This window comes from Vanacampus margaritifer, chromosome 12 (genome assembly GCF_051991255.1).
Source record: "Vanacampus margaritifer isolate UIUO_Vmar chromosome 12, RoL_Vmar_1.0, whole genome shotgun sequence".
Taxonomy (NCBI): Eukaryota; Metazoa; Chordata; class Actinopteri; order Syngnathiformes; family Syngnathidae; genus Vanacampus; species Vanacampus margaritifer.
In genome coordinates this window covers 2956446-2978661 of record NC_135443.1, presented here as the reverse complement: position 1 = coordinate 2978661, position 22216 = coordinate 2956446, and the positions used below count along the sequence as shown (strand labels likewise).

The 22216-nt window shown below is 40.6% G+C and overlaps 3 protein-coding genes and 1 long non-coding RNA gene across 6 annotated transcripts in view; 2 read left to right on the top strand and 2 right to left on the bottom strand.

Annotated features, from left to right (window-relative positions):
• The window catches only part of fmn2a (formin 2a), a 44024-nt gene extending 43196 nt beyond the window's left edge, over positions 1–828 (top strand). The window contains exons 18-19 of one of the 2 annotated variants that reach the window (XM_077582257.1): positions 82–143; positions 424–828. In XM_077582257.1, the coding sequence (XP_077438383.1) occupies positions 82–108 (27 nt within the window). In that variant the 3' untranslated portion in view covers positions 109–143; positions 424–828. Of the gene's footprint in view, positions 1–81 lie in introns of both variants that reach the window. The other variant, XM_077582256.1, reaches the window with a different exon arrangement.
• A 71-nt stretch (positions 829–899) lies between these two features.
• On the bottom strand, positions 900–12193 carry LOC144061643 (gremlin-2-like). Its single transcript, XM_077582258.1, has 2 exons — positions 11866–12193; positions 900–3053 (listed from the first exon to the last, which is right to left on the bottom strand). Exon 2 carries the CDS (start codon positions 3050–3052, stop codon positions 2486–2488), a length of 567 nt encoding a protein of 188 aa, XP_077438384.1. The 5' UTR covers position 3053; positions 11866–12193; the 3' UTR covers positions 900–2485.
• A 1198-nt stretch (positions 12194–13391) lies between these two features.
• The window catches only part of rgs7a (regulator of G protein signaling 7a), a 60894-nt gene continuing 52069 nt past the window's right edge, over positions 13392–22216 (bottom strand). Inside the window, exons 14-18 of the mRNA XM_077581679.1 lie at positions 21375–21500; positions 19159–19345; positions 18891–18980; positions 15369–15400; positions 13392–14310 (exon numbers count right to left, since the gene is read on the bottom strand). Coding sequence (XP_077437805.1) covers positions 15380–15400; positions 18891–18980; positions 19159–19345; positions 21375–21500 — 424 coding nt within the window. The 3' untranslated portion in view covers positions 13392–14310; positions 15369–15379. The remainder of the gene's footprint in view (positions 14311–15368; positions 15401–18890; positions 18981–19158; positions 19346–21374; positions 21501–22216) is intronic.
• LOC144061331 (uncharacterized) overlaps positions 16423–22216 on the top strand; it is a 58794-nt gene continuing 53000 nt past the window's right edge. For both annotated transcript variants that reach the window (XR_013296162.1, XR_013296163.1), the window contains exons 1-2: positions 16423–16579; positions 19744–19847. This is a non-coding gene — a long non-coding RNA (uncharacterized LOC144061331). The remainder of the gene's footprint in view (positions 16580–19743; positions 19848–22216) is intronic.

Below are 22216 nucleotides of genomic sequence, written 5' to 3'. Positions count from 1 at the left end.
GGTTATTCTTCTGCGAGCCTAATCTGCTTTTTCTCTAGTAGCCTCATGGGAAAAAAAACAAATCTCCTTTCTCTTCCCCAGAAAGCGAAGCTGAGCCAGAAGATGTAAAGCGCGGAACGCTAATCGCCGAGGCTACCGCGCAAGTACAATCAGACCTTTTTTACTCCTGTGTATTAGTTTTTAGAAATAAATGTAATACTGTTGTTTATGGCGACTTGGCCCGTTTTAAGCGTATGGAGAGTGGAACGCTCAGCTCGTTTCTGGCAGCACTTATTGAATTATTGCTTGCAAAAGACAAACGCAAGCCTTGGGGATTAGGGAGGAGATGCCAAAAAATGCTCACTGCAAATTCGTAGCAACACTCTATCCATGCGTTGGATTTTAAAAGCCATATGGAGAGGATTTTTTTTTTTCTTCTTTCAGTGCAATATCTCAGCCTATTTTACAAGCAGAGAGTTTTTCAACGTAGATCACCCTGACAGAGTGCCTTATCACACACCAGATGACAAATGAGTGCTGGACAACATGGATTTTTACAGACATATCATTTGTAATTCAGTATTTCTATTTAAAGGAAACGTGGCTAAGACATCTTTACTTTTATCTCATGACATCCCGGTAGTCACATGCTTTGCTGAATCCCCCTAAAAGTGAACGTGATGTGACGTCGTCAAGCTAATATCGCTGGCGTTGTTTTAATTCTTACGCGGTTCATATTGCTATCATGTGCTAACGGAGCAAGAGGATCATGTGACATGTTTTGGATGGAATACCTTTTGACCGTGAAAACGATGTATTTATTGAATAAAATCATTTACATGAATTTTACATTTTAGTGGGCTGTTCCTGTTCCTGTTCGTCAGTGGCCATGCAAAGAAGAAGAAAAAAAAAAGTTTATATGAAATAGATTTAATATACTTTTTTTCACATATGCACACATACATAACATGTTTATATTGTATTATATATTGCATTGCACTTGAAATACACATGCAGCAGTACAGCCTGTTCTCACTTGAATTTAGTAGGATTTTGTACAAAAACGAAATCTATAGAACATTTTTATTGGGGGATTTCTTGGAAAAAGCTAGGAATGTTCGATAACACTTTTTTTTGGGGTCTGCGATTCGATTCAGAATCGATTTTCAATTCACAATGCTTTTTGATCCAAAATGATTTGATTAGCAATATTTTTTACTTAATTTTATAGATGTGCAAAGAATCGTCATGATCTACTCCAGTCTGACTCGCTAATGCTAATTAGCGCGCTACTAGCGGCACTTTTATCGCTCAAACAAACGGCTATTCATACAAAACGCTTCAGGAATGTAAACAGAGAAGCATCTTAACATTACTCACCGACATATGCTCTTCCTACGCTGCATAAAAACTTTTATTGGAATAACCTGATCGGGACTTTTTCCTTCTACTCTCGAAAGTGGCTACAACTTAACAGTGTATCAGAACACGCGGAACCACACTGCCCCTAAGTGGCCAAATTGAGTATAGCATGAAGAGTGCTCACAATAAAGGCACACACAAACAAGGGCAAGACAGTATAAAATAATTTAAAGAAAATCGATTTTGGCACATTTCAAATCGATTTTGAATCGTACAAAATGAGAATCGATTTATTTTTAAAGGGCACACCCCCTAGCAAGTACTTTGAAGTAAGGCCAGGTATTGGCCCGGTACCGATACCTGGTGTCGGTACTCGCCCATCCCTAGAAAAAGCTTTTTTTTTTTTTTAATGACATTGAAACATTTTCTCATCAGTGTTCATGCTTGAAACCAAATAACGGGAAATAAAGTCATTGATGCATGCCCACCTTAGTTGTAGTCTGTCTGAGTTTTTGTATGATTTCCTACTAAATTCTTGTGAGAACATGTTGAGCATTGTTGTTGTTTTTCTTATTGTTTTCGTGGTATACTTGTGTGTCCAAACAGGCAAAATTCTTTATCGTGTTGCCGCTTGACAACCGATTGTGCATCACTTCGAACACCAAAGTCAATCAGAAGGATTCCGAAAAGTAGTAGGCCTGAACATCTCCGATAGTTTTCACAGTTTGGGTCCAGGATATTGTTTCGATTTTGGACCCCTTACCCTGGCAGCAAAGGAAAATGTCTGGTCCAGTCTTTGAACATGTCTTCAGTCTTTGACTGAATCAGTGTCTTCCAAGGCTGGACTGGCCATCTGGCATACATGGCAGACGCCCGGTGGGCCGGTGTCCTTTGGGGCCGATGCGGTGCTACTCAATGATTATTTTCCTCCATTTTACCCTGAGAGACCGGCCCACAATTAAGAATATAGAGATCAAACTGAACCAATAAACATCAGTGGTAGAGCTACGTGGTAGCTAAGGGCGGTCAGGAATCGGGCTGAACCAGCGGGCCTAAATCAAAATGCCAGGGCCAGATTATTTGTGCCAGTTCAGTCCTGGTTTCTTCCCTCCGAAGTTCCAAGCAAAGAGACCGGCCACGGTCTTCACAGCTTTCCGTGGCCGCTCACGTCCACAGACATGCAGCGGCACTGTTTGACCCTCTGCACTTTGCGGTGCCGGAAAGGGGGTTGCAGGTCGGGACAATCCAGCTGCACCGTCAGCTGCGTGACGCGGTGCGGCCTGCAGAAGGAGCACGACTGAAAGGGCTCCTGCGCCGCCTTATTTTGGCCTTTCCTTCCTTGTCCTCGATTGTGTCCCGGGCCGCTGGGCCCCATGTGGCGGGGGATGTAGAACGAGTTGCACTGGCCGTAGCAGAAGCGGTTGACCACCGTGCGGCTCCGGCAGCCGTCCTCGCTGATGGTCTGCCGCAGCGGTTGGGTCTTGCACCAGTCCCTGCGCAGGTAGCGGCGCTCGGTCACCACCAGGGCCTCGCGACTGGACGAGAGCACCTCGGGCTTGGGTTGGAGGAGCCGCTGGTGGCGCTCGGAGGACAGGTTCCCTTTGGTCTTGAACGGCGACGGGATGTAGCCCTGCGGCCGGGACTTTTTGCTTTCGGCCGTGATGCAGAGCGCCCCAGCCAGGAAGACTGCGACGGTTATTCTCCACAGCATTCTAGATGGGACGGAGACAAATGAGCGCGTTAGGGCGAAAACGGGAAACATCTGTTATCGCATGTTTTTCACATAGCAGCGACGACATACAAGTCACAAATGAATACAAGCCGCAGGACCAGCCAAAATATGGGGGGGGGGGGGGATGTGCGAATTCTAGTGCAAATAATGCCATAGTACAGAAACGGGTGTGAAGGAAGTTCGTAGAAGTGATTCATCTCGACTAAGAAGCTTTTATTTTTAAGAGTAATGCAAGATGAGTTTTGATCTGTTTTGGATCTTTTAAATTGTTAATACAGGCAATTCTAAAGATTTCTGTAGGCGTTGTCAATTTCTTTTGGTTTTTCACTATTTGCGGCAGGGCTTGATATTAACTCTTTGACTGCCAGACGTTTTCAGAAAAGGGATGCCGTGGGTGCCAGCCGATTTTAAGCATTTTGACTGATCTTTCAAGGTCCACAGAAAATTATGTGTTTGGACTATGGAAACACACATACTACCAAATGAAAGATTGGAGTGTCATCCTTCATCAGAAAAAAAGTTTGTTTCTACCTTATTCCGTTTTTGAGTAATTAACAATAGAAAATGGTTAGTTTCACCTCTGTTTTGAAAAAAACGTCTTTTAACGTCTTTGGCACTCCTCCATAGGATTTTACTAAACGTTATTTAACGTTCTTGGCAGTCAAAGAGTTAATCTCGCACGAATAGTCGGGATTCCCTGTATTTGCTTTTTCGCTCTGTTACGCAACCCTCCCCAAAAGAAACAAAGCCACCCAATCAAAGGATGCACTTCGACACGCATAATGAGAAGGGGAAGTTGATTTTATTGGTCCAGTTGCCGTGTAAAATAATTGGGCCGATGTTTACTTTAGTCATGAACTGTGCTGCAAATATGTAAACCCGGCACCGGAGGGGCCCATCTGCATGCCATTAGGGGGGGGGGGGGGGGGGGCGAGGACTAGACCAAGTACCCAGTCCTCGTTTTGTTCTCTTTGCTGATGGACTATTGTTTTAAAGCTGCACTGCGAATGACCCGCCATCTCTCCGATCGTCTTCTGTATCGCCCTCACGTCATAAAAGGGAAAATCGATCCCGCGTCTGCCAGCGTGCGCGCTGTCAGTGTTTTCGCGCCAGCACATTTTTGACCATCACTCAAGCATCTTTTGAGCAGATGTTCCCGAAAAGGACCAAGAAAAGAACCAAAGCGCCTCAAGGCCATCGTGCGCTTCTATTGAGCCAGTCGTCTTTTTTTTTTGCTCAGCGAACGCGACCTGCGACTCACCCTGCCCTGGAACAAATTACTTGATGGTAATCCGCTTTGGGGGTTTTGACTCCTTTTGTGATGCTAGTGATCCCGATGTCACGGCGGCCGTGTCAGCGAGTTGTCCAACCTGCTTCGATGAATTCTAGTAAGGATCTTCTGAGGTTTGGAACAAGTGTGTCGTTCTAGCTCTGTTGTACTTTTATAGAACAGTAGTCGGGTATAGACGGATGTATAGCTGGATTTTAATGTAAATATGACTGTGTTGGCGTAAGTTAGTGATAGACAGACAGACAGACTAGGGCGCATTCTGACTTGTGTACGAATTTGCGCTTACGTCGCCGCCGGAGAAGCCGATATCTGTCAAAAACTGATGAGCACATTGGTCAGCATTTAAAAGGAAAAAAATCCTCATTTCAGAGTCGCATCCGGTACCTTGAAAACATTGGTTTCCCGCTCCTTTCGGCGTCAGTGCTCCCTCAACTACCCTCTTTTAGTCACTGTCCATTTGGAAGTGAGCCAATTCTCAGATCTCTGTGCTGTGGTCAGCAATGAACTGGATAGGAGAGCGCCTCACTTTTTTTTTTTTTTTTTTGCCATTTGGTTTATGGCCTGGAAGTGTTTTTTTTCTAGGGGTGTCAAGCGATTCAAATTTTTAATAGGAATTAATCACAATAATTAACTCAAGATTAATTGCAAATTTTATATCAGTTTTAAATGTACAATAAAATGTAAAACATTTTTATATTCTTGTTAACATAAAATATAATCTAATATTCATAACATTAAGTTAAGATTAAAAAGACATACTATAAAAAGCGAGTGTGATTGATTTGTGTTGAGGTAATTTCTCTGCCACTAGATGGCATAATTGCATTTGTAAGACATTGGTGACAGCTCAGAGAATTTTTCTTTTCATATTAAGAGCTTGTGAAATTCTTTGACCCCACAAATCTCCACAAATATATACGCCTTATTATTAAATTTATTACTGCTCAATTTTAACGTGGACGTGTCTGCTGCGTTGTGACTGGAATTCCCCCAGGACAGGCTTTCCAAGCCAGCAATGAACTGGATAGGAGAGCGCCACACTTTTTTTTTTGTCATTTGGTTTATGGCCTGGAAGTGTTTTTTTTTCTAGGGGTGTCAGTCGATTAAAATTTTTAATAGGATTTAATCACGACTTCAATAGTTACAATTTTATATCAGTTTTAAATGTACAATAAAATGTTTTTATATTCTTGTTAACATAAAATAGAATATAATATTCATAACATTAATTTAAGATTAAAAATATATACTGTAAAAAACGTGTGTGATTGAATTGTGTTGAGGTAAATTTTCTCTGCCACTAGATGGCATAATTGCATTTGTAAGACATTGGTGACAGCTCAGTGCATTTTTCTTTTCATATTAACAGGCTTTCCAAGTAATTGCGCGTTTAAAAAAAATGGTGGCGTTAAAAGAACTTTCAATTAACTCAAAAGTAACACACTAATTTTGACACCCCTAGTTTTTTCATACAAATATTTACTGTAATTCTGGCCTTACTCACTGTGTTCGCGTTATGCCAAACCAAGGACTCCCTGTAATCCAACAAACAAATGGGAGGGGACTGTTTTAATTTTCACTTTTATCTATTTAGTGATTTATTCATTTTTAATTTTGGCAGTTTTAGTCCTCCATAACAAATATCCTGATGGAGCTCAACTCAAAGCTTGCGATGCTTGTTTTGACCACTTTTCCCATCTACCTCCATGTAAAACGCTCTCATTAATCTAAAGTAGCATTATGAAAAATAAAAAAAATTAAAAAATAAAATAAAGTAGCATTATGGAGTCCTCGTCTGGATAGCAAATTCTACTTCGGACTCTCATCCATCCACATTTAGCTGTTATCCAGCTTGTGCTCAACCTTTTCCGTCAACAATGTATTTTGGACTGCGGGAAAAAACGTCGGAGTGATTCTTTGTGAACATCCCAGAACCCAGAAGCTTCTTTGCGCGATGCACCAGCGCTAACCACTGAGCCACTGCGTCTCCCTCTCTAAAACTGTGGTGAGTCAAACTCCCCAAAAGTCACTGATGGGATGATCGAAACGACCCTGCAAAACATGACAGATGACCCCGAGAGTCTGCAGCCGAGCTTCCTGTCTCCACGCCTAAAAAAAAAAAAAAAACGGGCCTGATAGTGCCAGTCCTGACAAGCTGTCCTCATCAATCCTGCGGTTGGACAATCTGAGGCTTCGGTTGAGGGATTTGAGGCTTTGGAAAGGGGGGGGGGACTGCTGAGGTGGGGTGGTTAGCGGTCTGAGTAAGGAGACAGTAGGGACGAGGTTTGGGGTCTCTCCCCACAACTTAGTTTTTAAAGATCAACCCCCCCCCCCCCCCCTTCGCAACATTCCCCACTCCGTCACTGCGTCTGACGCTCGCACTAATCATTCCAGGGTCCCGCCGGCGGAAGGAGACTGTGGTGGAAAACGCCATGCGAAGCGGACCTCTCCGTCTGCTGGAGACTAATATCGCCCACGTAAACATCTCTGCGACTGCAGCGCGACCGCAAAAATACTTTTGGGGGGGGGGGGGGGTGGGCAGGGGACATGCTTCACTGAAGTGTGGCAGACCTTGCTTCCAAAATTCAGGCCTCTAATGAAATTACAAATACCAGAACCAAATACCAGAGAGAGAACAACCATTAGGCTTTGCTGCATTTTATTTTCCACGACGGCACTTACGATACGCTAATGGCGCTGCTTTCAAAGCCTGGGCAGGATATTTTAAAAGACGGCGTCACGCTGCAAAAAGGACAGTAGACAATTTGAGGAAAAAAATATAGCAAAGTAAGAAAATTATCTACCAACAGAACAAGTAAATTTTACTTAAATTTTCCTGTAAGATTAAAAAAAATATACTAGGCCCATATCATCCACAGCGGTGTTGAAAATCGTATTTTTAGACTTAAAAACAAATAATATTGACTTGAGTTTTAAACTGTAATATATAGAATGAGTGTCAAGCAGGGAGGTAACAGTTTTTTTTTCACAGGGATTGAACCCACAACCTACCACCAGTCCACTGGGCTGGTACTGGAAAAATAAAAAATGAGATTACTAAACATAACGTAACGAAGCACTTCTAATGAGCTATATTGCACTTTTGTTTGTTTTGATATTTGTATTTTTCCATTTATCTTTATTTACTAGATTATGCAAAATCTTAAAATCAGAAACTTCAATTTACGAAACCCCAGTTCAGGGCCTTTGTTGTTGGTTAGTAGTCGTCTTCAAATGTGGGAAATGCTTGTTTCAAGCCTCACTGTACTTCAAACTAGCTGTTAGCTAGCATTCGATGCCAAATCTTCTTGATCAAACAAGATAATGAAGTAGTGAGTATTGTAACGTCTCGAAAGAACGCCGCCAGCAAACGTCGTTCGGGACGTCACCCTTTTTATTTTGCTTCAGCAAACGCGTCGTCCCTTTCCTCCCGCGAGACCCGTGTTGCGTTTACTCACCGTCGGACATTAGAATGCTTTACAGAAATGGCAACGCCGAACACATAATACACTTAGTTCGCTACAGTATCTTAAAAAAAAAAGCAGAATGTAAAAATGAAAAAAAAAAAAAATTGGTTCAATTTAAGAAACGATATCTTACATAAGATTTCAGTTTTTTGCAAAGGAAACCTAAAACAAACAGAACCTGATGCCTCGATTATCGCAGTGCCTCAAACGCATTCTGCAAAGCGTGTTTAATAATAAGAGAGCTGCGTTGAACTCGCACGTGCACGCGTGACCACACGTCAAATCAATGTTCTTCTTTCACGTAAACCAAGAAGGAAGCGTGTCATTATCTGCGTTTTTGGATTGTGGATTTTCCCAAACTTCACTCGGCTGTTGGCCCATTAACAGTTGGGATGGATGGATAGTTTTGTTTTTTTTCCGAGGAGGAGGAGGAGGAGGAGGAGGAGTTTGGGTCTGCTCCGCCGTGTCAAACATTCGCATCGCCAGGAGGTTGCTGCAGGCGGTTTGGGCAGCCTGTTTGTCACCACAATCCATCTTGATAATGACTCGCAGATATTGAGCTTTTCCCTGTAAAGTAGCGACTTAAGTGCAAGAAAACGCCTTTGCCTCGGCAGCCAAATGGAACGCTTTGCGAGTGAGCGACGGCCAATTGCAGATACTTCTTGCTTTCCAGCGCTCAATCAACACGGGGCGACTCACTCAATGGCGTTTCATAGCGCTTTCGAAGATGCTTTATGTTGGCTTTGGTCCAAAAGCCACAAACGTAATTATTCCACAATAAGATTCCACTTAATGTCATTTTATTGATTATGCTAATGAATCGATCAATGTCTTTTGGATTGATTTGAATATTTTGGACCGTCTTTCTGGCTTTGTAGGAACAGTTTGGAACGTGAAAATGGATGCTTGGATGAGTTAATGTGGAAGAACTTGCCAACACTGACCTTTAACCTTTGGACCTTTTTGAGAGTTATTGCATCGATACCAGGGATGTAATTTTTCCGCTAATTCGCGGAATTCCGCTTTTTTTTATCTCCCCCACCAAAAAAAAAAAAATCCGATTTTTTTTAATTTATTTTATTTTTATTTTTTTTTAGTACTTCATTGTGTATGCACATGACTCCGACAGATAACATCTTCTGCTATAACAAAGACATTTGTGGTATGCTCTAATATGAGTTACTTTTCATTTGGTCATGATACAATTATTTGTTCATGAAATTTGAACTCTTCAACATTATTTATGTGTTAACTTAGTAATCACATTAGTTAGATATGATGATATTCTCAGTGATAGTTTTTAAAAGCAAAGGCCGTCCAATGTTTTTGAATGTGACTGATTTTGAGTTGACTAAAACTGCCATTTTATATGGGATAGTTCAATATACATTGACAATTTATGCTGTTGTTTTGTCTATTTCTTTGTCATGTGAGTGCATTGAAAGTACTTAAAAACACGGAAAACCCATGAGCTCCGGGGGGCTTTGCCCCCCGTGTCCCCCCACCAGGGCACTGCCCTGGACCTAGCTGGGTGCCAGCGGCCCCCAGACCCCCGGCTAAATTTTCAGATAATTTCACTTTGGTCAAATCACATCCCTGCGATACATTTCTGCCGTTCTCACTTTCAGGTTTTATAATCAGCCATCCAATTTTAATGCCATACTCGGTCCACCCGCAATGCCCCCCAAAAAAAAATCACAGTTCAATCTTTGTACTTTTTCTAGGACAAGTTTGTCTTTAAAGGACTACTGTCAAAATAAATCAATAAATAACCTCCAATTTTTTTGTGTTTCAAATTTGGAAGTAATCGGTCCAATTTTTCGTGGATGCCTGGAAATGGCAAAAATGACCCTAAAATGTCTGCTTTAAACCAAAATGTCTCTTTCCCTGTGTCTTTCCAGCTCTGGGTTCTTGAGACTTTTTTTGTGGGGCTACCCATGCTGGACCTGCCCACCAAATTTCATGTGGCTCAGTCTAAGGCTTTCGAAGGGTTGATTTTTTTTTTTTTTCTCAAAAAGATGATGTGGCTGTGAAATGAACTGAATGACAAAAACTACAATTTTTCACAATTTAACTTTGCCGAAACAAGTGCTTCAAATTTGGAAGTAATCGGTCCAATTTTTCGTGGATGCCTGGAAATGGCAAAAATGACCCTGAAATGTCTGCTTTAAACCAACATGTCACACTACCCGTGTCTCTTCAGCTATATGGTCTCTTGAGATTTATTTTTTTTTGTATGGCTACCCTTTATAGACCTGCCTATCAACTTTCATGTTGCCAAGTCAAACAGGCTTCGGGGGCTAAACTTTCCAAATAATTCCTGTGGGTGCTACCAAGACCATTTTTTTACCTAGAATGAAAACCTGCAGAATTTAGTGAGTTCTTGAGTAAGACAAATGACCTTTGCAGTGCAAGCTGCGGACAAGTAGGTCAAGTTCATCTATGAAAGACCCTTAGTTGGAAATGTCTGCTTTAAACCAAAATGGCAGACTCCTGTGTCTTTTGAGCTATGGTTTCTTGAGACTTTTTTTTTTTTTTGTGGGTCTACCCAGGGCTAAACTGGCACAAAAAAATCAACCCTGGCATTTTGATATGTAGTTCTGCCACTGATTGATGATGGGCCAGTATCTTGGTGCAAAAATGGAGTATAATAATAATAATATAATAATAATAATTATAAAGCAATATAATAATTAAATAATAATAATATTAAAATAATAATAACTAAAAAGCACTGCATGGGGCCCAAAAGACAGCGGCCCACCGGGCATCTGCCCGGAATGCCAGATGGGCCAGTCCAGCCCTGGGAACCATCCGTGATAGAGATGCTGAGCAAATTTCACGTCGCTAAGTGAAACAGGCTTCAGACTTCGGCCTCCCGTTCCCTCACGTGTCAAAGCTTCTATCAAGCTGCAGTTTGAAAGTCTTTAGCGTTTGCTAAAAGGACTTGTTGTGTGTGGCGAAAGAAAGTGTACAGTAATGTGTCAGTGCGCTGGCTAAATCCTCTTGTAACGCCGGCGCCGACTGTACAGGGCGGTGCAGTCACCGCAGCGGTAAGACGGATCAGAAGGCAAAACTCTCCAAGCGTATGCACACAGAATGGAGAAAATATTTGGGCCAACCTATGGATTGTGTGTGTTGCACAGATGATGATTTTGACCGCTCTTCATCTTACCGAGATGTTCTGTCATGGCAAAACTCACAACTCAAATTCCCGGCAATCTGCGGCCACTAATCACAGTCATTTTTGCATGACACTTTTATCTAGAGCACCTTGCGGAACCTTCAAGTTGGAGATTTGGACTCTGGGTGGGCCCCCGGTGGGAGTCAACCAGCCCACATATTGACTTACTCAATAAGTACAGATGCTCCGATTACACGCTGCTGTGGAGCAAGGGGGCACGTCCTGCTCGGTGGAAGCGGCTCCAATGTTGAATTTCAAACGGGCTTTTCCCCACTTTTGGCCTTCAATTTATATACAATTTGGAAAAATGGTAAGGTCATCTGTAAAACTAAATACAGAAATCTGCAAACTTATTTTTCCATATATAATAATAGTTGAAGAAACTGTAATAATTAATTTCATTTTGGCTTTTTTTTGGGAGTCTAATTCCAGTGGTGTGCAAAAGGGGGGGCAATGCGGTGAGGAGGAATTCACCCGAGGCGTTCATTTTGTGATTTATTTTATTTATTATTATTATTTATTATTTATTTATTTGTGATTTTATATTTATTAAATGGGTCTTTTAGTGTAAAACAACTCCTAAATATTGATCAGATCCTTTACTTGGATCAAAAAATTGGGTCTTTTTATTCAAAAGCACCCAGAAAGTTGGGTCAAATTGACCCATAAAGTGGATCGGCCCATTTTTTGATCCGTAATTGGGTTACTTTTGACCCAACTGTTTTTTTAGAGTGTAAGCTGACAACTTAATCAATGAATGAATCCATCGATCCATTACTTCAGCTCTAAATGAATCTTTTGATTGCTGTGATGCGTTGAAGTGCCAAAGCGTGTGTACAGCGAGTCGTACCTCTCAGCGTGGCAGTAACGTGTCGAGGATGCGGTCTGGGCAGGTCATTCCACCTTCGGCGGTCCTTGCGTCCGCAGCCAGGCTCCGGTTTCCATGGCAACAAAGTGGGTACGTATCCCCGAAGTTGACTTCCCCCCTCCCCTTGCTCTTCTTCAAAAGTCAAAGTCTTGAAAACGATAAGTTATCGGTCATATTGTTTTGGTCTCTTGGGTCCGGTGTGATGATGTCTCCTGGATGAAGGTTCGAGCGAGCGACTCCGGGTCTTACAGTGAAACCATCTGACGGCTCTCAGTGTGTGCGTGCGTTTGTGCGTAGTGAGACTGTGAGAGTGTTCCGCTGACTGTAAAGTCTTTGGACTTTGAAATACCACCAGCCCCTTCCCTCCTCAAGAATGGGAGGCTTTTTTCCTATTGGCCCGGGTCCTTGTGGGATTCAAGCAGCCTTCACTCCTTATTTTGTTTTTCTGTGTGTTTATGATTCTTGGTTATAAAAATGACAGCTTTTCATTACAACAACAGCCCCCCCCCCCCCCCAAATCTTTCTTAAGTCACTCTTTAGTCGTTTATCTGAATTTGTTAGTTTCGAAGATTCATCACATCTGGACTTTCGTCACTGGAGGATATTATGAGGAGCTTGGATGCTAAATTGACTGTCACCTTTATGAAATATTGATACAGCGTTGGAATCTAATTACAATGTAGAATGTTTCCAGACTAACTTTTTTTTTTTTTTTTTTAACTAGGAGCACAGTTGCGCTTAACCTAAAATTTTTGAGACACAATATTCACATGTTCCCTCATTTTCACGGTAATAATGATAAGTGAGTTGAAGTGGCAAGCAGAGGTTTGTCAGCTAAAAAAAAAAAAGAATTCAAGAATAATTAATGAAAATGTAAATAAAAAATAAATGAAAAAACTAATGGAAAAAAGTCAAATCAGGAAACTGGAAAAAATTAAAAGGGGGCATTGTAAATAAAATAAAAAAAATATATATATATTATACTATATATAGGCTATTGCTCAGAAAAACATGAAGATCAATTGAAAAAGTATAATTTAAACAAAAAATGCAAAAGAACCAAACGAAAAAGTAAAAAATTAATGATTTGGGAAAAGGGGGGGGGGGGTAAAAAGCGAGGATTTTAAATGGGATACGAGGAACAACGACCCACTCTAAAAATTGTAAACAACCCCCCTCCCCAAAAAATACAACCTTAAAACAAGAAGAGGGGACAAAAAGGATCTAGCCAAAAATATATGAATTAATTCATGTCAATCAATTCTGCAAATAAAGAAGAAAAACTGGATAATGTAATACTGTGATAATTATACCAAAAAAAATAGCCAGTAAACATAATTGCTCTAATGTTGATGACAGCCCGTCAAGCATTCCACTGTGTGTGTTGAGATGCCATCTTCCTCCCATCATCATTTCACTTCTTTGGGAAATGAGCTACCCCCCTCTAGCGGTTGAAAGGCCGTCCTGCAAGCTGGACGACTGAGGACACCCACACACGAGCCACAAAATCAGACAGAGGGCCGACTTTAATCATACAAGTAAATAAAAGTGTCTTTAAATATGGTATAAAAATAAACGCAGAGAGAGAAAAAACGTTATGTTTTACATAAGACAGCAGACAGTAAGTATCCTCCTCTAGTTTTTTGGATGTGACTTTTACAAGTGCAGTGGAAACCGATTACGTGCTGATTATTGTAGTGCAATAAAATAATGCAAAGCAAAAAAAATAATAAATAAATGCACATTAAACAATCATAGTAATATAGGTGTATGTATATATATTGTATATTCATTCTTCACAAGACTTTCCCATAGTGTGACAAAGTCTCTCTGAGCTCATCATCATGTAAAGCAAAGACATTGGTTAGATTTATCATTTGAAGCTTATTTATTATCTATGTGTGTGTTTTAATTGATGTTTAGTTTCTCTTTCTTGTCCCTCTCTCTCTCTGACATCATTTGTTTTAACCGGAAGTGAAAGAAGGCCTCCGATCCAGCGGTGAGGATGGAAAGCACGGAAACGGAACCGGATTTAACCTTTTTTTTTTTTTTTTTTTTGCATCTCACAAGGTTTGTCAGCGTCCTCACAAGTCAAGTGATGCCTCTTGTTTTTTTTTTCTTCTTCTCTCAAATCTAATGTCAATAACTGTAAGAGGAAGAGAGAGCGGTAGGAGCATCCCCGCTCTCGGTGGACGTGCAACGACTTGGACGACAGACGAACAGATCGGGCCTGGCTCGCTCGTCGCCCGGCTGGGCCGATAGACCACGACGACGACGACGACGACGATGATGATGGAGAGATGACATGGCTGCTCTCCATGTCCCAGAGAGAGAGAGATGGCATTGATTTTTTCTTCTTCTTCTTTTTTTTTTTTTTAAGCATGATGGCACACGTCTGGTCCGTCGCTTGTATCCTGGCAGTCCTCACTTACGATGAAAAACAAAGATAAAGAGAGAGAAACAAAGATGTGGAATGAGGGGGGAGGGGGAAATACGCATTGTGGGCTCCCTCTAGTGGTTTGCAAAAGTATAAATGTCAAGTCAACATTTTCTTTTAAATATGTTGTATGCACCTCCACTAGTCTAAACATACTATTCCAATTAATATTTTATTTGTGTGATATAAATTGAGCAGCAGAGGTGGAAAATCCAGCAAGTAAATTGCTAGAAGGCCAAAATGTGTTGTGATGAACCAGAACAACAAATAATTTATCGGAATCTACCATCTTTGTTGTTCACATTCAGAGGTGGCAGATCCAGAAAGTAAAATCCCTGCCACAGTTTGGATTTAGCCCCAGGTGCTAGCTAGCTGGCTCCCATGGTGCTCGTTTACCTGCTAGGGAGCTAGATAGTGGCTAGCTAGCTAGCATCGGGGGGTAAAGCCAAAAATGTGGCAGGGTTTTTACTTTCAGGCGCTAACTAGCTAGCTCTCATGGCGCTCGTTTATTCTATTAGCTAGCTAGCTAGGCTAGCATCAGGGCCTAAAGCCAAACTGTGGCAGGGTTTTTACTTTCTGGACTGGGATTCGCCACCTCTGTTAAGCAGCAAAAGCCACCGGACGGCCATCTTGCCACTTGCTGTCGACTGAAAATGACATCACAAATGCTCAGGGCTCTGCTGTATTCGAGGAAGGTGGGAAGTCGGATTTTTCCAACTCGGATTGGCCCAATTCCAACCTGAAAGCATTCGGGGTGAATGAGAACAACAAAGATGGTAGATTCCGATAAATTATTTGTTGTTCTGGTTCATCGCAACACATTTTGACCTCCAGCAATAACAGCGAATAACTAAATTAATGTAAATAGGTAATTCATGAATTCACAAACGTAATATTAATCAGAATTCCGTGTTGCGTCTTGTGGTGGCACGTTGCAGTATTTCATTAGTTGGTGGTACACCTGCACCATCTAATAGGATCCAAGTGCTAGACAAAATGGATGGCTAAACATATTAGCAGTCATCGTGTGTTTATCTATCGGCCTTACCTGGAAAGCTTTCAGAAGAGGTTCTTGCTTTTCTGTGAGGAAAAGAAAAGAATGCGTTAATGTAGCATTAGCTTACGCAAATATAGCTCATTATATACATTTTAAATCAAGATTCTTGATTAAAATAATACATATATGCCTAGTGCTATGCCTATTCCCTCTTTCTGTGTTGCTACAGTGTGTGTTCCAATAATCTTATAAATTTGACATTGTCATTTTTGATTAAAACTGGGGCGTCAATACACTTGAAGCAAGAACACACTTCCCCCCCCCCCCCCCCCGAGAACTGTTTGTTATTCTACTCAAAATCCACATCCTAGTTAGCAAGATGGTATGTTGTTCATCTCATTTCTACCCTCAATGCCAACATTCACTTTGCCAGGATATCAGGTAGACGCGTCTCAGACTAATTAGACGCTGTGGCTGATTAATCGAATGACGCCAGCCTCACAATTCAACGCTATTCTTCATCGTGGCCTACATGCTAGACAGGAGGCCTGATGAAGCGCCCCGTCATCAAGCACCTGGAAAAAAAAAAGTCTATTAATAAGCGGCTTGTATCCTCCCAGTGCACCTCTGCCATTGTTATATGCAGCACAGATGTAGAATAATTTCTGCTCACACGGGGATGTCTTCTTCACGCCGCTCACACTGAACTCCCCATGAACCTGTGTGAGGTTTATTCCTGATACCGAGTGGGGAGGGGATCACTGATCAGTTGTGCTTAAAAGGATTTTTGTTTTTGTTCCGGAAGGCAGTGGGAGCCAAACCATGACCAAATGCTACTTCTTCAACTCTGGCAACAGACTGACAAAGCAAAGCAAGGCTGTTTTTTTGCTGTCATGTCAGTACAAGTGGCAACGCAAGATGGCTGCCCTCTGGCTTCGGACACAAGGGGCTGATTGACAGTCCATTTAGTCCATGGGGAGAAATGAAATAACTTCAATATAAATAACACAAAATAATTTTATATAAACACCAGAAGACATCAGGCTAGAGGGGAATTTCATTTTTTAATGAACAGAAAAGAATAAAAAAAATAAATAATAAAATAAAAACGGCTCAAGCTAGCACTAGCATGAGCATCAGTCCAACAGGATTAGCAGGAAGCTAGCAGGATTGGCGCTAGCAGGTGCAGCTAAAGGGTGAACAAATTAGACGACAGGATCTTCCATCAAGCTCAAGAAGACCTTTGGCGTCATTAGCACAAGGTAAGTCACATTTTTCATCCACTGTCGCCAAGCAAGGCGCTTCAATAAGTTACATTAGCATGTTAGCATCTATAAAAGTGCTCGTCCTGTGCCCTTGGTCTGTAAGGTTTCTCACATAAACTTCAGAGCTAACATTCTGTTATGTTGTTTAGTTGCTTATATGATTAATGATCATTTGTGGTGGTTTCTGTTTTACTTTGTGGCGTTTGTGGCTACTTCAATATTATTGCTTGAAAATAAGTGTTGGAGAGACTTTCTACCATAAGCAAGTGTTTGCAATTTATAATGAAGGCGACTAATAGAAAAGCAACTTTTTCAGTGCTCATATACAAGAAATTGGTTTCTGGAATATCTGCCCACCCTTAATATGTGAAATTAAAACAAATAGATATTTTGTTAGATGCCCGTATTGGGGGGAAATGATTTGCGAAATCACAATTAGGCTAATTTTCATAATGTGGCATCACTGGAGAGCAACGCCATAAAATTAGGGTGATAAATTTGTTGTAAATGTTGATCTTTGGGGTATAGTATTTTGCTTTTACCACACCTGGGAACTGTTTTTATTGGTTTAAAAAAATTGTATGTTTCCCTAAAGAGCCACTAACTACCAAACAAAAACACACAATGGATATTTTTCAGCGCATATCCTACATATTAAGCATTTTTATGCATACAACTTGTTCTCATGGGCATGAAATCAAATGTTAATGCAATCATGCAAATGCTTTTTGATAGCGTTCTCTTGCTGGAATTTCACAAAAAGACACATCAGTGACTTTATATGTGGTTGTTGACAAAAAATTCCCGCGTTATTTAAAAATCTGATATTGGGCCAATATTGTACATTGACCTTGCGCCTGTGCAGGTGCGAGCAACAGCACCTCCACGTCCACACTGGCTTTATGTGGAGGGATTAGAAGAAGCGGGTTTAAAGTGTGAGCTAACACATGTTGAAAAAGCGTGACTGTGCGTACCAGGAGGGCAGCTTTCAGCATATCCCACAATGATGAAGAATGAAAATGCAGCCGTAAGCACTGTAACTCGTATGTGCACCAATATCGTGAGAAATTAAATGACCAGTCCAGTGCTCGACCACGAGGAAAACATAATAGGTTTGTAAATCTATGTTGTGTTTAACTTAAATGTTTAAATTGGAAAAGTACTGATCTGGACTGTTTAGGCCGATGCCGATTCTAATATTTGGCAGAATAGAATTCTGATAGACAATTAATTGTCCATATTAGACGAGGGGGATTTTTTTTAACGTAAACTAATTGTCTTGTTATAATTTATGTGTTAAAAAAAAAAAAGAGAGAGAGGGAGAGAAATCATTCTTATTGTTATTTTATTTTTTTTATTTTATTAAATTTTTTTAAAAGAAGAGCGAATATCGACCGATTATTTCGTCTGAACTATATATGGCCGGGCTCTAGTGCATATGAGCTCACATGGAGCCAGAACACAACTATGGTTAAGTCTTTGGCATTGAAAATAAAATTTTACAATTTACAAAAAGTTGTACTCGCACCAAAACAAGCATATTCAAATGTAGACACTAAGAAAATACAATAATAATAATTTAAAAAAAAAATCATTGTGCTGGCTCATGAAGAGCCATGTTGGGTTTATTTTTGTTTCTATGGTTACAGAGCTGTTTTATTTGGCAAAGTAAAGTTACGTTTAATGTGAAAACGAAACAGGATATTGTTGTTAAGCACTTCCTGTTTTGCGTGATGTCACACAAACAGATTGCAGCTCCGTGTCCTCAAGTCTTGAGCCAAGCACAACATGGACGTGTGTGTGTGTATATAGAAAATGTTTTGTGTGAAACGTGGAGCCATTATACATTAGAGGGGTTGTTAATCGTTTGCATTGAAGAGATGCTAGAGACGTTCATTTACGATTAGCCTCGAGCTAACGGTTAGCACGTTAGCTAGCGGACGTTAGCATGCTATCTCAGTGTATTGTTTATCATACAGCAAACAAGTGGGGTACAACGTTTTTATTGTATTTTATTTCACAACAGCATGCAAGTGTTTTTTTATGTTTGTTGTTGCAGTTTTACACCTTGAGTCATCTCCACGGTGAATAAAGTTGCAAGATTCATCAACTGGTGTTTTGTCTATCTTTCTAGCTACAGCTGGAATGTAGCAAGGGCAGAATAATCTTTTCTTTTTTTTAATGTGTAAAACAAAACAAAAACAGAAAATCGGCCGATTTTTCCAATTTCCAAAGAGCTCATATCTGTCAATAAAACTGACTAGCTGATTAATTAATAGTTTTTAAATTCAAATGTGAATTTATTTACCTTCTTCTTGGCCTGCAACAACTCCTGGTAGGCATTGGACCGAATGAAGCGGCTGTAGGAATCACTCTTCATCAGCTTGTAGATGTGTTCCTGTAGCGCATGACAGTAATGCACAAAAACATCAGACGCGCGTGTCACATGCTATTTACGCTGAACAGCTTCACAACAGAACTGTGACTCATTCGTAAGCAGGAATGAAGACCTCTGGCGACCAGTCCATTATTCATCTCGACGTTATGGGACCATGCTACGGTACCGAGCCACGTACTTGTGCGTCTTCAAAGGCGTAGCGTCCCGGGTCTTTCACATTCTGAGTGGTTTTGTCATAGCTCTTGGAGTCCACGTTGATGGCGCTGGGTGCGCCCGGAGCCAAAAACTCCTGCCAGATCTCCTGAACCCGAGTTGGGACTTCTCGGATGGGGCGCTTCTTTAGTTCCTGCACCGCTAGCCAGAACCTTCCAGATGTGGGACACGTGTAAATTAGACAACAGTCCATATAGAAGTTGACAGCAGCACTACAACGCTAGCTACTTGAATTATTTAGGAAGGATAAGACATCATTCATTTAAAGGGACACAAACACTTTTAGTCAAGTACATATTAAGGCCCGACACATGTTTTTTTTTAACGCTTCAGATATTTTTAATTTTGTCCCTTATACAGATACTTGACTCATTTTGCCATTTTCTGCAGTGAAAGGTTCATATTTATTTCAACATGTGTTGCTGCACTATATGCCGCAACATCGATGCTATTCATTTGCCCGTCTATGGCGTTTTGTATTGCGTGTTAGCATTAAGCTATTGGACTTTCTTTCCTAAGGCAAACGTGTAATTGTCTTTGTTTTGTTTAGGTTTGACAACGCACTTCAATTGGGAGCTTCAAAAGCCGCTTGAAGCCTCATTTGTGAAGAATTGTCCATCTGGCGAGCAACTGCTTGTTTTCAACTGAGCTGAGGTAAGTTTGCAGCCGCCATTTTAGTGCCGTTATCTCTTAGTGAGCGCAAAAAAAATGGTCTGATCAAGGCACTGCTGTGATTATAATTCATGAATTACTTACTGTAGAAAATTCTAAGCATTTTTTTTTATGTTTCTGGATGAATAACAGAGTCATGTTTTTGAATTGAGGTAAATAGTGAAGGATAATAGTTTTAATAGTACATTTCTGCAAAACGCTCCATAAGGGAGGGATTTGAACGGATGTAAATGCGAAAGGCTGGTGGCAGCCCCATGCTTTATTCATAAGTGGCTGTTTGCATGCATCTTTAAAACTTGTGCAATATTCATGCCGCCATGAATAAAGCAATTAGCGGAGGATTCTTTCTCAGCCACCTGCACGTACGGTCGCTGCTGTTGTGCCTATTAACAACAATACTGCCCATTCGAACCTTGCTTTGTCACTCTGTCTTCCTCTGTAAACACACTTTCCCGTATGGCACACTGTCCATACGCTTGTTGACATATTTAGAAATTAATGATTGTGTATTTGTTCAATAGGACTGAACAATTTTGAAAACGAATTGAATTCAATATTGCGATTGTGATCCATGTTTTTTTTTTTACGAACACAAGCAATAAATCAATCTAAGTAAACAGATAAAATAAATCTAAAAATAAATAAATAAATAAATTAGTTGCAACGATATAATCGACAACTAATAAATTAAATTACTCTAATTATTTTTGATATATGTATTTTTTTATTTAAAATTTAAAATTTTCCTAATCCTCATTTCAGCTCCTCAACAGGAAATATTTCTGTAGTCCTTCATGAAAGTGGACTGATGATCTTTTTTTTTTTTAAAGGGTGGAAATGTAGTTATCGAAAAAAAAAATATCGACAGATTAATCAATTACTGAAATAATTGTTAGTTGCAGTCCTAAAGAAAAGAAAGCCTGCCAACTGACCAAAATGAACCAGTTTTATATTTTATTTATTTTTTCTACTACATTGTGATGTCAATTTGAGTTCCATTAATTATATAAATAGCAAGGAAATATATATTTTTTATTCCTTTTTTTTTTTTTTTTAAGAGCTCAGTATTGTTCCTTTGGTCGTCTTACCGATTCAACATGTCATCATCATTGCTTTTTTTTTTTTTTCCTTCCTTCTACCATTTTGGCTGATGGATTCCTGCGATATGATATCGAGGTATGTGTGTACTGTATTTGTGATTGTGTGTGTGGGGGAGGGACAACGTGTGAATTAAATCCTGCACAGTGTCTTCCGTGTGCCCGGGCATATTAATCCAATTGTTCTGTAGGAACTGGCGGCTTGTCCCCACCAAGGTTGAACATTTGTAGTAGGATGAGAGGCATTTAAAGCTCCACGTGAGGGAGGGTGCGGCGCATTTAGCTCGAGATGAAAGTCGGAGCAGCAGTCAGAGGCCTCTTTGACGACATATTGTCGCTTCCTGTGCGTGGGTGCTGATTGTTAGCTGTTGGCTTCATAAAATCCACCTAAGCATATTAAAGCATATCCCACCTGAGATTCTCCGAGCTGAACTCAGACTCGAGGAACTTGAGGAACTGTTCCCTCCCCACGGGGTCTTTGAGAACCTCGTTGATGCCGAAAGCCCACCTCTTGACCCTCTGCTGGCCGGGCTCCTTACTGCATGCGGGGAGGACACACACGCGTGCACACGTCATAGAGTCAACTTATTATTTTGGTATCTTTAACCGTGCAAACTATCCTCAAATTTGCACATGCAATTTTGGTGCATTTATTATTATGTACTGTATAAGTAATGTAAAATGAGTTTTGAATAATATTACATTTTTGGGGAGAGAGATTATACTTTGTAGTAGGCTTGACACGATCAGCATTTTTTTGGCCGATCAGCGCTCAAGTTTGGGGGGGAAAAAAACAAAACAATAACCAATCAACAATTTGATCAGAAGATGGCGCAATATGTCTATTTAAGCAACGTTTGTATTTACTCTATAGTCGACCGCCTCCATACTTTACGAACTGAATAGCGTGAAATATGAATGGCAAAAACCCACATATAATTGACGGCAATTGAAATGCATGGAAAACAGCAGCCATTTTCAGATGTTCCTTTGCCTTACCATGTGATTTAATTATTATTATTTTTTTTTACAATATATACAAATGCATATCTGGGATTGAATGTCTAAATTCTTAAAAGACATGAAAATATGTCCACCAGGTATCAGTACCGGGCCAGTATTGGCCTTATTCTAAGGTATTGGGTATTTATGGAGGGTACTTATACCAGCTGCCAATATCCGCACACCCCAAAAAATCTGACATTGAATAAGTCCTCCTCGGCAGTAGTTGGCGCTATAGTGCGGCAGATTTGC

Coding starts and splice junctions, on each gene's coding strand:
- LOC144061643 (XM_077582258.1), bottom strand. CDS start 3,052: ATGCTGTGGAGAATAACCGTCGCAGTCTTCCTGGCTGGGGCGCTCTGC.